The following is a 12,063-nucleotide window of genomic DNA, read 5'->3' as shown; positions in this document are numbered from 1 at the left end:
ATGAATGAAATGAAAGATGTCATCATGATCTTCAACCAGGCTTCTTTCTTGGTGAAGAGGACAGTCCTAGTTGGGCACATATGTGTTGTTATTTCTCTGAGACGTGAAAGATGCCCTACAATAAACACAGCAACTATTGTAACCAAGCTTGTGTCTGTTTCCAAATCACAACAAACATTTTTATCAAAGTGATAATGGAGGCAAATTCCAGAAAAGGCAATTTTGGCAGAAATGCTTCTGGAAGAATGACATATTACTTTTGATTAGGAAGTTAGGGTTCTATCAGAGTTACAGAACATGAGTCATCATGGTATACAATATTTTCAGCTCATACCACACAAGTTGGGGGAGCTAATATTAATGTGTGAAGTCTGCTAGAGGTTCAAAAAGTGAATTGTTGCTAAGGCTTTCTTAAAGTGGAAGAGTTTTAATAGATTAGTAACTATATAATTTTTCCCCTCTAATTAAACACCACATACAAAGCTGTGAAAAATATGACACAGATGATGTGGGATGTTAAGGTGGTTTAAAGGAACTTGGGCAGAAGGCCCTGAACCTGTTCACTTATCAAGGGAACAATCCAGAATGCTGGATTCTTTCAGAAACAAAATCCCGAGACTAAGACCGTGGACTGCATGGTTGTGTTCTGAAAACCTACAAGTTATGTTTTAATCTTTCTGTGGGCCAGTAAAGTTATTCAACCAGGGTTGACGATCTCTCACCATCCCAGGGGGAAGCATGGCTTTTGCTGCTCATGACAGCTGTCACATACATCCTGTCAAAAACAAGTACAACCAGACCCAACTTTAAAATCAGCTTCATTCGATGTAATAGGAGAGAGAAAGAATCACTGGAGGTAAATAGATTATGACAAATGAGGTCAAAAGTATTTCTACTGGGAAACATTTCTCTGATGCAAAATTAAAGTGTTTTAAGAAGTATCTCTAAATGATGAAATAAAGATATTTGGATTCAATTTAGAGGGAGAATACCATTTTCCCTAGCACTGATGAAGAAAGGATATTACCCATAGGGAAGGAGAGTGGTTTGAAAAGCTGTGTTTAGGGCCTCATTTTCATGACTTCCACTGCAATTCATATTCATCTGTGAACAGTTGAGCTGTTATAGAATCTGCTAGCAATCAACAGGAATGAAAATAGATTATCTGAAAGTCACTTAGTTTTTTCTTTAGGCAAATGTCAAACTCACTGGTATATAATATACTTCAGCATTATTCAAAGTGAGATCAAACTGGTTATGAGGGCCGACTTCCAAGGCACTTGTGATAAACAGATCCTCACAGGCACAGTGGTCGGCAGTGGGTTACCCATATGAGCCAGGAGGCTGGAAATCCTACAAGGTCCCCCTGTGTTTACTCCAGTTTACTCAGCCTTCAAAATGTGGCTAAGTTACTAAGCGTCCAACTTGAGTCATGACGCACTCGGTGGTAGTAATGACCTCAAGCGATTCTTTATTTTTGGTTGCTGAATGTCTGTTATGTATTTTATTTTGGAAAAAAATGTTATTGGGGCGGTGAAAGTAAATTAAGATGATCAAATAGCAATCTTAGGATGACATTTAACTACTAACGTTGAAGTTTTTACAAAACGGTGGCCCTCTGCGAAAAGGCCCTTTTATGAGCAGCCATATATTAAGTGTGCCTTTCAAAATGATTTGTGCTACTTAAGAGATAGTCAGGGAAGGTTCAAGAACATAGGTTGGCACTGTATCATCTTTGCTGGCTTATGTTCAGGATTCAGGTCATTGTATCTCTTTTATTGGTAAACATGAGTTTTCCAGCTCAGTGTCTTAAAAGCTAGTTACTGAGGAAATGCTCTGCATAATGGACTTAATGATCCAGGACTGGAATAGCAGGGATCTGGGATGAGGTGTGTCAGGAGAGCTAGGCTATTTATATACGGGCAAAGCTTACACAGGCATTTCTGCATTATCTTTGCTGCTATTAATAAACTCGAACTCTTTGTGAGTAGCTAATTTAAAATGAGTCTTACGTGATTAAAAATGCCAAAAATGGAAAGGAACCTTGAACTATCTCTGCCCTAGTAGCCCTAATTATTAATTGACTATGTATCCAAGGATATAATATGCCTGCCTGCTGCTGGGTGTGATTTCCAATTGTTGTACCCTAACTACAACCTTCATTTGGTTCATGCAATTTTCTCACTGCCTTCTGCACATTGAATAACTCTTGCTGTTCCTGTGGCTCATGCCATTCTCCTTTCCTGACATGGTAGCCCTTTCTCTTTTGCTCCTGAATGACATCCATCCATGAAGGTTCACAAAGGGCTCTTGGAGATTATTCTCCAATTTCTCTATTGCAATCGGCTCTCTGTTTTCTGAATTCTGACACACTTCTAAGTCAGTTTATAATTTAGCACACCATGTTCACAATATGTGGTTATGTAACTCTTCTCTGTTCCTGAGCACCAAGTACCTCACATCCTTGGAACTCAGCACATTGTTGGACATATGATAACACAGCTCTTGTTTCAGGACAGGTATTCCTGGCTAGCCAATGGTGTGGCTTCATTTTGCAGACCCTCAGCTACAGAATTCTCTATGGATACTGATCTCTAGGAAATCCCATGCATTCATGACCCCAAAAGAAGAATTCTAGAGAAAAAGCTGACCTGAAATGCCCAAGGGGTATTGTCCACACAGTAGACTCTCAAGTTGTAATCCAGAGAGTTACAGGACATGCAGCCAAAAACAGCCACCTTGAGTTGCTTCACGGCACAGTCTGTGATTGGCTCTCCAGTGAGGGCATATGTCCCAAAGCTGTCTAGGAGCACATGACATGCAAAGGGATCCAAAAGGCAGTAACAGGATGTGGATTCATCCTCCACTGACATCACTTCCTGTTGGGAAAAGGTGTGTTAGATTCTCTCAGCTTGGAAATGAGATGTGACTTGACAATGACTTTGCATGGACATACACAATTTTTTTTCAGAAAATTCTTATTGCACTCCCTTTCTTGGTGTCAAATAATCTTTTTCTAGCAAAGTAACTGTTTACATCAGGAACTTAATAAATAGTTCTATTCCATGTATTGGAATTCTATAAAGTTACAACAAACCTCATTTCCAAAGTTCTCCTTTTTTTCAGTTAATTTGTTCAGTGCTGATTTTAAGAAAAATCTTAAATATTAACACCCAGCCAGTAAACTCAGTCTTCAAAAAGGTTTATTTTTAAAAATCTCTTTCCATATCCTTAAGGTAATATTTATTTTCTTTCAAATATTTTATCCTCTTTCCACCAAATTCATTCATGAGAGACCATTACACGAAGGGTTTTGATAACATGTACTAGAATATTTCACCCTCCCTGATAAGAACTTTGGTTTGTGTGACTGGGTTGGGTAGAGCATAAATCTAACACCACCTGGATGCAAAGCTTGTGAGGAGGTGCTCGTTGGAAAAAAAAAAAAAAAAAAAAAAAAACTAAACTAAAATGGTAAAAATCAAGGCAAAGCAAACCATAATGGAACAGAGAGCAAAATGTGGCCCCTTTATGAAACCCATGGAACTTCATGCCTAGAAAATGTGCCCCTGGTTGTACTGAAGAAATAGGGCTGAAGAAATAGCAGAATGCATTTTCAACAAAGAGTACAGGCTAGTTGTAGAGATAGCCCGGCAGGGTGAATGTAATCCATTGTAGCAACTGGAAATTTCTTCTCCTAAAGAAACAAGATTTTCCTTTTACTACTTTTGCTTGAAGCACTTCCTGGGAGGGAAGATCCCAGGGCTAGCTGGAACAGGTCATTCTGTTCCAGCAAGATAATTCAACTGCTTTCATGCAAAGTGACTTCAGACAGACATCAAAGGGATCTCTATCAGACAGATAAATCAGAGGTTTCACTTAAAATAGTAATTTCAGGGCAATCATTGCTGTGTCTGTCTGCCTTGTTGTTACCCTCCTCTGAAGCTTCCTCATTTTCTTGTCTTGTCTCTCTCTTCTGTTTTCTCCTTGGAATGAATTGCTTTCATATGTACTTCTATACACAGGGCAATAGTCACTCAATGATTCTCAATGCATTTGTTAGTTCACCAAAATATACTTAGCAACCACTGGGTTGCTGAGCATTTCAACATGTTATAATCCCTATGATGGCAAAATGACAGAGAAGTTTCGTTCATGAACACAGCCTGTGTGCCCTGAGCCTCCTCCCAGTCTCCACAGAGGCCAGAGGGAAAGTCAATTCAGGTAGGGTCGTGGTCTGGGAAGGACAGGAATAAAGGGTTTATGTACCGAGGATGGCCACATAAGGGTACATGTCTGTGTGGGTAGTTACAACTGGATTCTAAAACCAAACAGAAAAGCTCTGGATCCTCTCTTGCTTTCCCATTATCATGGTAAAAGACTTAACTAGCTAGCACATTGAGGATGCTGTAATACACATGACACAAGCCCTCTGAAAAAACAAGGAAATGCTTCCATATTTTCCAGCAGACTCGTGTTAAGAGAGGGTAAGGTTAAATCTATCCCACAGCTGGGAGCCAAATCTTAATTTTTCTTAAAAGGAAGAATAGGGTCTCACCTCCCACTTGCCCTGCTGTGTCCTCTTCTTTAAATGGATGTTCCAGTGCTCAGAACTGACGTCCGCACAGTGTGGTATGGTCAATGCAAAGGGAGTGGTGACAATCATGTCTGGGGGGCCACAGGTGACTTCAGGACTCAGGAGCACCTCGGATCCATCTGACTGGAGGCTTTACGGTTGGAAAAGGATACAAGAAGCGCGTAAAGAAGGGGGCATGTTTAAATAAGAATATAGTCATAGACTGGCTGAGGAAAACAGTTTCCCAGGATTCCCTCCTGGACGGCACCACACCTGCTCAGGCCTGGTCTGGGCAACAGCCATTTATCCGGAACTGCTCAAGCACTCGGATTGAGTTTAGCTTAGATTTCAAATCTAGGTTTCAACAAACAAAATGACAGGTATGTCTTCAGAAATACAGAGAACAGCAGAGAGCAAAGACCTGGCTGGTGTGTTACACACCAGCTGCTAAATCCTTACACTTGCTGATAACATTATCAATGACCAAAGCTGAGAGCTTTGTAGGAACAACTGATCTGGTAATCTTCCCATCAGATTCTTTTCTCCCAACAACACCTTCTATGAACATTTTTAGTGCTAATAAGTGATAAAACAAATTATTTCTTAACAAAGCACACTTTAGACATACCCAGATTGAGTATGTCACTTCTGGTTTTGAAAACATTTGTTTTCTGCCAATGTACAAATACATGAGTTATATAGCAATAGCATAAGTAGACAGTTATAAATGTGCAGAATAACATACATAAATATGTATCTTTCCACCCTTTCCTATTTTAGTTCCAAATTTAAAGTCATTCACCCAAACCTAGTGTTCAGGTTTTTCTGTATTGTGAATTATTCACAATGGAAATACAGAGTCATAAAACAGATACAGTGAAATTTAACTAAAGGGAAAGGATATCATTGAATATTTCTTTCATTTTCTTTTCCTTTGGTTTTAATCTCTGTCCCCAAACGGTAAGGTGGACTGGTTTATATGACAACAGGCAATGAGAAGAACCCAGAAGTCTGCTCATTCTTCCCCAGCTGTTTCTGGATTTTTGAACAAGCTATCTGATTTGGGGGGGGGGGCTGTATTTTCACTTGTAAGAAATACAGTGATACAGAATATAGTCCATAAAGCAATGTAGGACTCTCAGATGAACAATGCTACAGGAGAGCTGTTGAGATTGGTATCATTATATAGAACTTTCCTCTTACTTGACCTAGGAAGGGCATTTAAATGTCATCCCTCATTGCAAAAGCCACCCCTTGAGCAAGATAAAGATGAAATTTAGCACCAAAGGATACCCTTTTCCACGGTATTATATAAACAGAGTTTTTCTATGAGTGTGTTTCACATGTTATTAGTTTCTGAGTTGCTTTTGTTGACATTGCTTGTTCTCTCTGAAGTTGGGAATGGTCATCCTGGAGCTACTATTCATAATTTGCTGTTACATTAAAAGTCCAGACACAGAAGCACCTGGGTGGCTTAGTGGTTGAGCGTCTGCCTTTGGCTCAGGTCGTGATCCCAGGGTCCTGGAATGGAGTCCTGCATTGGGCTCCCCACTGGGAGCCTGCTTCTCCCTCTGCTATGTCTCTGCCAGTCTCTCATAAGTAAATAAATACAATCTTAAATAAAAGTCCAGACACATAGGTGGGCAGGAACATCTATCTACTGTATCTAAAACAGACCTGAAAGTGAATACAGTATCCTCCCCCTTCAGAAAGGCCTGAAGACGGAGTCACAAAATTCAGTCTTCCACAGAAGCCACCGCAGTCCAAAGTTGACAATTCTTCCCATAAAACCAGGGTTCAGGGAACTGAAAATCTGTCTGCATTTATTGTTAAGCAGAGCGGGCAAGCAAGGGGGCATGGGTTGCAAAGTAGTGTATTAGCAATAACAAATGCTCACTGAACAGCCTAGAATGATATACTTGAGGTTGGGGGATGGAGGTGATGTAACATTCCAGTATGAGCTAGAGGCAGCACGAGGTGGCAGCCTGCGTGTGGATGCCTGCCAGGGGCCGTTAGGAAGGTGACACAGTCTCTGTGTAATTGCCGCTTGCATTCATCACAGATAGGAATAGCAGGGATGCTTTTGAGTGACCGATGACAAGCTCTCCTAAAAGAACTATTTAATTGCTTTCGGAGAATCATCCCCCTTGTTGAACATATTGTTCAAACATATGGGAATTTGGGGAATTATTTAATGCCAAATGAGCTGAAATCAGCTAATTAGATGAACTCTCACACTTGTGAATAGCAAGGCTCCTTTCCGTAATAACAAATAGCATTAGGAAGCAGAGGCAGAGCAGCCCAGTCTCAGGCAGAGCGGGGAATGGGAGCTTTGCCTTAAGCAGGCACTGGGCATTTCCACAAGTACAAAGGAAGTAAATCAAGATTTATATCTAATCCTCCTACTGTGAAAACAGTGTCTGTGTGTATAGGTCTCTGGTGAAGGAACATAACTTAAATCTCTCTACTTTTTTTTCCCCATGATGAATAGTAATTTGTTCTTCTCTGCCATCTTCTAGCTATAGCAATCAAGGAGATTTGCAAATATTAAAGATCTTCACACACCTGTGGAGGCAGGTGTTAACAGCATAAGGTCACAGAGAAGTCCATCAAAGCGCTGAGCTTCAAAATACACCCTAAATTTCTGACTCGTATGTAGGCCCCTGCTCTCTGTGACCAGACGTATTTTCCTTCTCTGTAACCACTAGCAGATTTCTGGTCAAGCTGCTGGCTCTTGTGACATCCTAAGTAAAGATAGGGAGAAAATCAGTCCAAGTGTAGTCATGGATACAGACTTAGGACATGTGAGGACAGAGGTCTGAGGAGAGGAGCCTTTTATTGGGCCTGGGCAAAAATATCATAAGGATAGTATGAATGACATTTCAGTTCTCCCATAGTCCATATGACAAGGAAGTATTTGCATTCCTGCTAGGAGAAAAAAGAAAAAGGCAAAATATTTTTCTAAAATTTCTGTGAGCTAATGATAACTGTGAAGTAGTAACAGCAGCAATATTAGGGCCATTGTAGGCACCACCTCCAGGCATTATATGGTCTAGTGTAGATGAAGAAGTCTGGGGTGTCTTCAAGTTTTGCTACATTTCCCTTGTGTTTGATCTATCTGTCCGTCCATCCATCCATCCATCCATCCATCTGCTGTGCATATTTATGAACACTTATGGATCTAAAAAGATTGATAGTTTAAGAGGCAGTTCAGTGTAGCCAGGTGGTTTGTTGGGCAACTGTATGGTAACTGGGTCATGAATTCAAATTTCAGCTTACACAGTGCAGTTGAAGGTTCTGGGGAAAATTCTGCCAGCTTTGCAGTGTTGATGCCCCCAGCCACAAACTATCCATGGAGGGAGAGGGTGCTCATCACAGTCACAAGAGCATTGTGCCTAGTAATCCCATAAGATAGAAGGACTCATGTTGCTACTTTGTTTAGTACCAGAAAGGGAAGACATGAGAAGGAGAGTTGCAGAAAACACAAGAAGTGGGTGAAAGAACATCCTAATGTCCTACTGTGTCCTCACTGTACTCTTCACAGCATTGCCCTCGATACCACATTCCTTATCTGACTTTTTCTGTCATGAAAACCTCGGTTTGGCAGAAAGGAAAGCCCAGGCCTTTCTGGGCTTCCCTTTCCTAACATGCAAAATAACGCCTACTCTAAGATTGTTGTGAGAATTAAAACAAAACAAACATTAAGAACACCTAATATGTGCTCAGTGGGTGGATGTTGTTTCTCCAATTCTGAATACTCACCTTTCCTGCCTTTTGATGAGCCCTATTTTCATAGGAACTGTGCTTTTTGAGATTGCTAACGGATTCAGTAAATTGTCATTATAGCAAGGTAGGCTTTAACAAACATTTCATGGCCTTGGAAATGGATACTGTTAAGGAATTTAAGGTATCTCAGCAATCCTTCCTTACTTCCCACGATCTATTCTCAACTCAGCAATCAGTGAAACCCAATGTGCTCCCACCTCTATGAATCCAGCTACTGTGCTGCTCTGGAGTGTTCCTCACTGACTGGAAGGTTTCCTCCAGGAAATGATGAGCTCTCATGCCACTCTGGTCTTCGCTCAAATGACGCTACTAGTGAGGCATTCCCAGACCATTCCCAACACCGACACTCATCTTTGCTTCTTTTTTCCTCCACTACATCTAACTGCCCTCTAGTACACTAATACCATTTATACATTTATTTTAGTTTCCCACAAGTGAGAATGTAAGCTCTATGAGGCTAGGGAATTTTTTTTTTTTCCTGTTCATCATTGTATTTGCAAGGTCTACTAGATGGCAGTTGTAAGTACTCAGAAATATTTCTTGAGAAGGACAGAAGAGTTAACTTGAGGTTGTTCTTACTGGTCAAAAACTGGAACATTTTGAGTATCAAAGTAAATAATGGTAGTATGAGATTATAACCCATTGAATAACATAACTCTTGAGATATATGGATATAAGTGAATGAATAATGAGAAGGGAAAACTCTCCTATGCAACAGGAAGCCAACTAATAAATGGGAAAACCATTTGGCAACCAACCATATTCCAACCAACAATACACAACCTGAATCTAATCCCAGGAAACTATCAGACAAACCCACAGTGAAGGGCACTGTGCAAAAGAACTGATCCACACTCTTAAAAATGGTCAGTGTCATAAAATAGAGACACTTAGGAAATGCTTCATAATACAGGACTGAAGACACGTGGCAATAGAATGTAATGAATGGACTTGAATTTTCATTTGCTATAAAGGACGTTATCTGGATAACAGGCAAGATATGAATAAAGTTTGTGGAGTAGATAATAGAAGTATATCAATGCTAATTTCCTGATTTGAGAATTGTGCTGTGGTTACATAACAGAATTCCTTTCAGGATATAGATACTGAAGTATCTAGGGACAAAAGGACAGCTTGTTCATAATAGTTACGTGAATAGGCATATGTGTATGTACGTCGATCTGTGCTATGTGTGAATATGTACACACGTACACAAATTGACAAAGAAGAGGACGGAATACGGCAAAGTAAAATGTTAACACTCGCGAATATACCTGTGGGTTGCCTGGAAGTAATATTATTCTTGCAACTTTTCCCTAAGTTTTTTTTTTTTTTTTTAAGATCTTATTTATTTTATCAGAGAGATAATGCAAGTGTGGGGAGGAACAGACACAGAGAGAAAGAATCAAACAGACCCTGCGCTGAGCATGGAGCCTAACGCGGGATTCCATCTCTTGACCTGAGCCAAAATCAAGAGTCAGATGCTTAACTGACTGAGTCACTCGGGCGCCCCATCCTTAAGTTTGAAGTTGTGTCAAAAATAATTATTTTGACTGACTGACTGACTGAATGAATGAATGAATGAAGACAGAGGCCCAGGGAAAAATTTCCAGACTTGTCATAATGAAACAAGAGGGGTCACTGACCATTGCATAAAATGTGTGCTGGAGGGTGACAGGTGCTGCAGCCAGTGGTCCAAGCCTGGCCACACCAGCCACGTGGGAACTGCCATTCTGCAGCACCCACGTGCACACCAATGGCAACAGAAAGGAGGTCACGCCAAGCAAGGTCCGCTACCACATGGCAACTGCTAACCACTGCAGGTCTGGAGGTGGATCTGTGCAGTTTTGCCTTTGTTCTCAATATTTCATGACCTACTTATGGACTGGTAACGTGTCACTCTCTTCAAGCAAAACCACCGGCTCCGTATTCCGAGATGAGATTTTCCTTGTTGTTGTTGTCTGCCATGCTGCGCTCGGTAATTACACTCCCGCCTTTCCTCCTCCTGGTCTATATTATAGATTAATGTAGGTTTGATCACCTTTACCCAGAGTATCACTCAGGAATGCAGGCAGGAGAGTAATGATAGTTTTACTATGCCAGACCCCGGGTCGATACATAATTAAATCATATTTTAATGGAATAGACATAAAAGGCAGATAGATGGAGGCTGTACTTATCTTAAGACTGGAGCTCAGAAAACAAGGTAGCTCCAGCCTCCTACAGTTTCCTGCCCAGGAAGATACATAGTTTTAACTATTATTATTCTCTTTCATTAAAAACCTCCTATATTGCCCTGAATTCTAAACATTGCTGTGGATGAAAATCAAGGTTTGAGGGTTTATTATTCCTGTTGTTTTGAGTCTGATACGTGTCCCATTCTCCAGCTCTGACCAGATCGTTCAGACAAGCCCCAGGAAAACAATATCATAGAATCTCCTGTGGAGATGAGTCCCCAAAAGCCAAGTGTGGCTCATCAGTCAACCCCAACACCATTAGCACGTCTCCAGAGGACTTTCATTCCATAACTGCCATGTATGATTTAAGAAAAGACTTTTGGAAAAGGAGAAAAGGGGGTGAGGAGTAGAACAGAGGACAAAGAGAGAAGTTAAGCAAAATCTTCTCTTTATCATAGGAGACTCCTCTTTCAGTATTATGCAGGCCTGAAACTAAGAGTGGTTCAGAATTCTTTGGGCGGTTGACTCAAAATACTTGTAGACACCGCCAGTTAAGATTTAGATTCTGTATTTCTGGGATTTTCCATATTTTTTGTGTTCCTTACCTGTAAGATAGCCCTGGCACTAACTTTTGAGAAAAGATTGTGCAATTCTTGAAAAACAGGGGCTTGGTTGTCTGTCCAATAAGAGAGGGTAGGCTTCTGAAATGGAGGTTGGAGGTGGTCAAGGTTAAATGCTCAGTCTTAAGGCCTCGGATGATGCTGCTGTGGTGGAAAATACAACCACTCAGGTACCGTCCTACATCTAAGCAGCTTGTGAATTAATAAGCAAGGATGTCAGGTTGGGAGGGTTGATTAGTAGTAACTGGAAATAATGCTACAGCTCATCAAGCCATTATACTACATTAGCAGGGGTGGGGAAAGGAGCAGTGAGAACAGTGGATTACAACAAGCAACAAGCACAATTCACTGAGGATAGAAGCATATGCTCTACAATGAAAAGGTTTAAAGATCTGGGTCACCCACTTGGTATTATCTGAAATAGGATCGCAGGCAGGGAGATGGCATGAAGGGGGCTGGGGCAGAAGGGGAATTACATTCCTCCTGGAGTGCATATCTGAGTTTGCTGAAATGTGAGCAATCCCACAGAGAGATTAAACCGTTTGCATACATTAAACGGCTTGAGTTTACACACACATGCCTAGGTGTTTACCAATTAATATACTAAAGAAATCACAAATCATGTGTAAGCCACCAATTCCTAGACACAATTTAAGCCTCATCTTTCATGCAGTGTCGGGCTTGTGTTCACCTTGTTTACTAGGAGGAGCGGGATAGCAGCTCATTGAGATGCCTTAGGGTGAAAGACAGGGAAGGGGAGTGTGTGGGTCTCTGCAGCACACGGCTACCATGGTTTTTATATCTGCCAATTTGTCTATGGATTCACATTTTGAATGGGAAAAACAGAGTCTTCTGGAGCAAACCTGAGTCTTTTTCCTAAATTGTTTTCTTTTAGCCTGGGAAA

The 12,063-nt window shown here is 40.9% G+C and overlaps 1 protein-coding gene across 9 annotated transcripts in view; it reads right to left on the bottom strand.

The window, feature by feature from the left end:
• Positions 1 to 12,063, bottom strand: part of UNC5D (unc-5 netrin receptor D) — a 537,391-nt gene that overhangs the window by 38,088 nt on the left and 487,240 nt on the right. For all 9 annotated transcript variants that reach the window (XM_077849119.1, XM_077849121.1, XM_077849112.1 and 6 more), the window contains 2 exons: positions 4,559 to 4,727; positions 2,652 to 2,879 (listed from right to left, as the gene is read on the bottom strand). In XM_077849119.1, coding sequence (XP_077705245.1) covers positions 2,652 to 2,879; positions 4,559 to 4,727 — 397 coding nt within the window. The remainder of the gene's footprint in view (positions 1 to 2,651; positions 2,880 to 4,558; positions 4,728 to 12,063) is intronic.

The sequence above is a fragment of the Canis aureus genome, chromosome 15, assembly GCF_053574225.1.
Source record: "Canis aureus isolate CA01 chromosome 15, VMU_Caureus_v.1.0, whole genome shotgun sequence".
NCBI classification, from domain to species: domain Eukaryota; kingdom Metazoa; phylum Chordata; class Mammalia; order Carnivora; family Canidae; genus Canis; species Canis aureus.
Note: the sequence above shows the minus strand (reverse complement) of the source record. Positions and strands in the feature narration are given on the sequence as shown.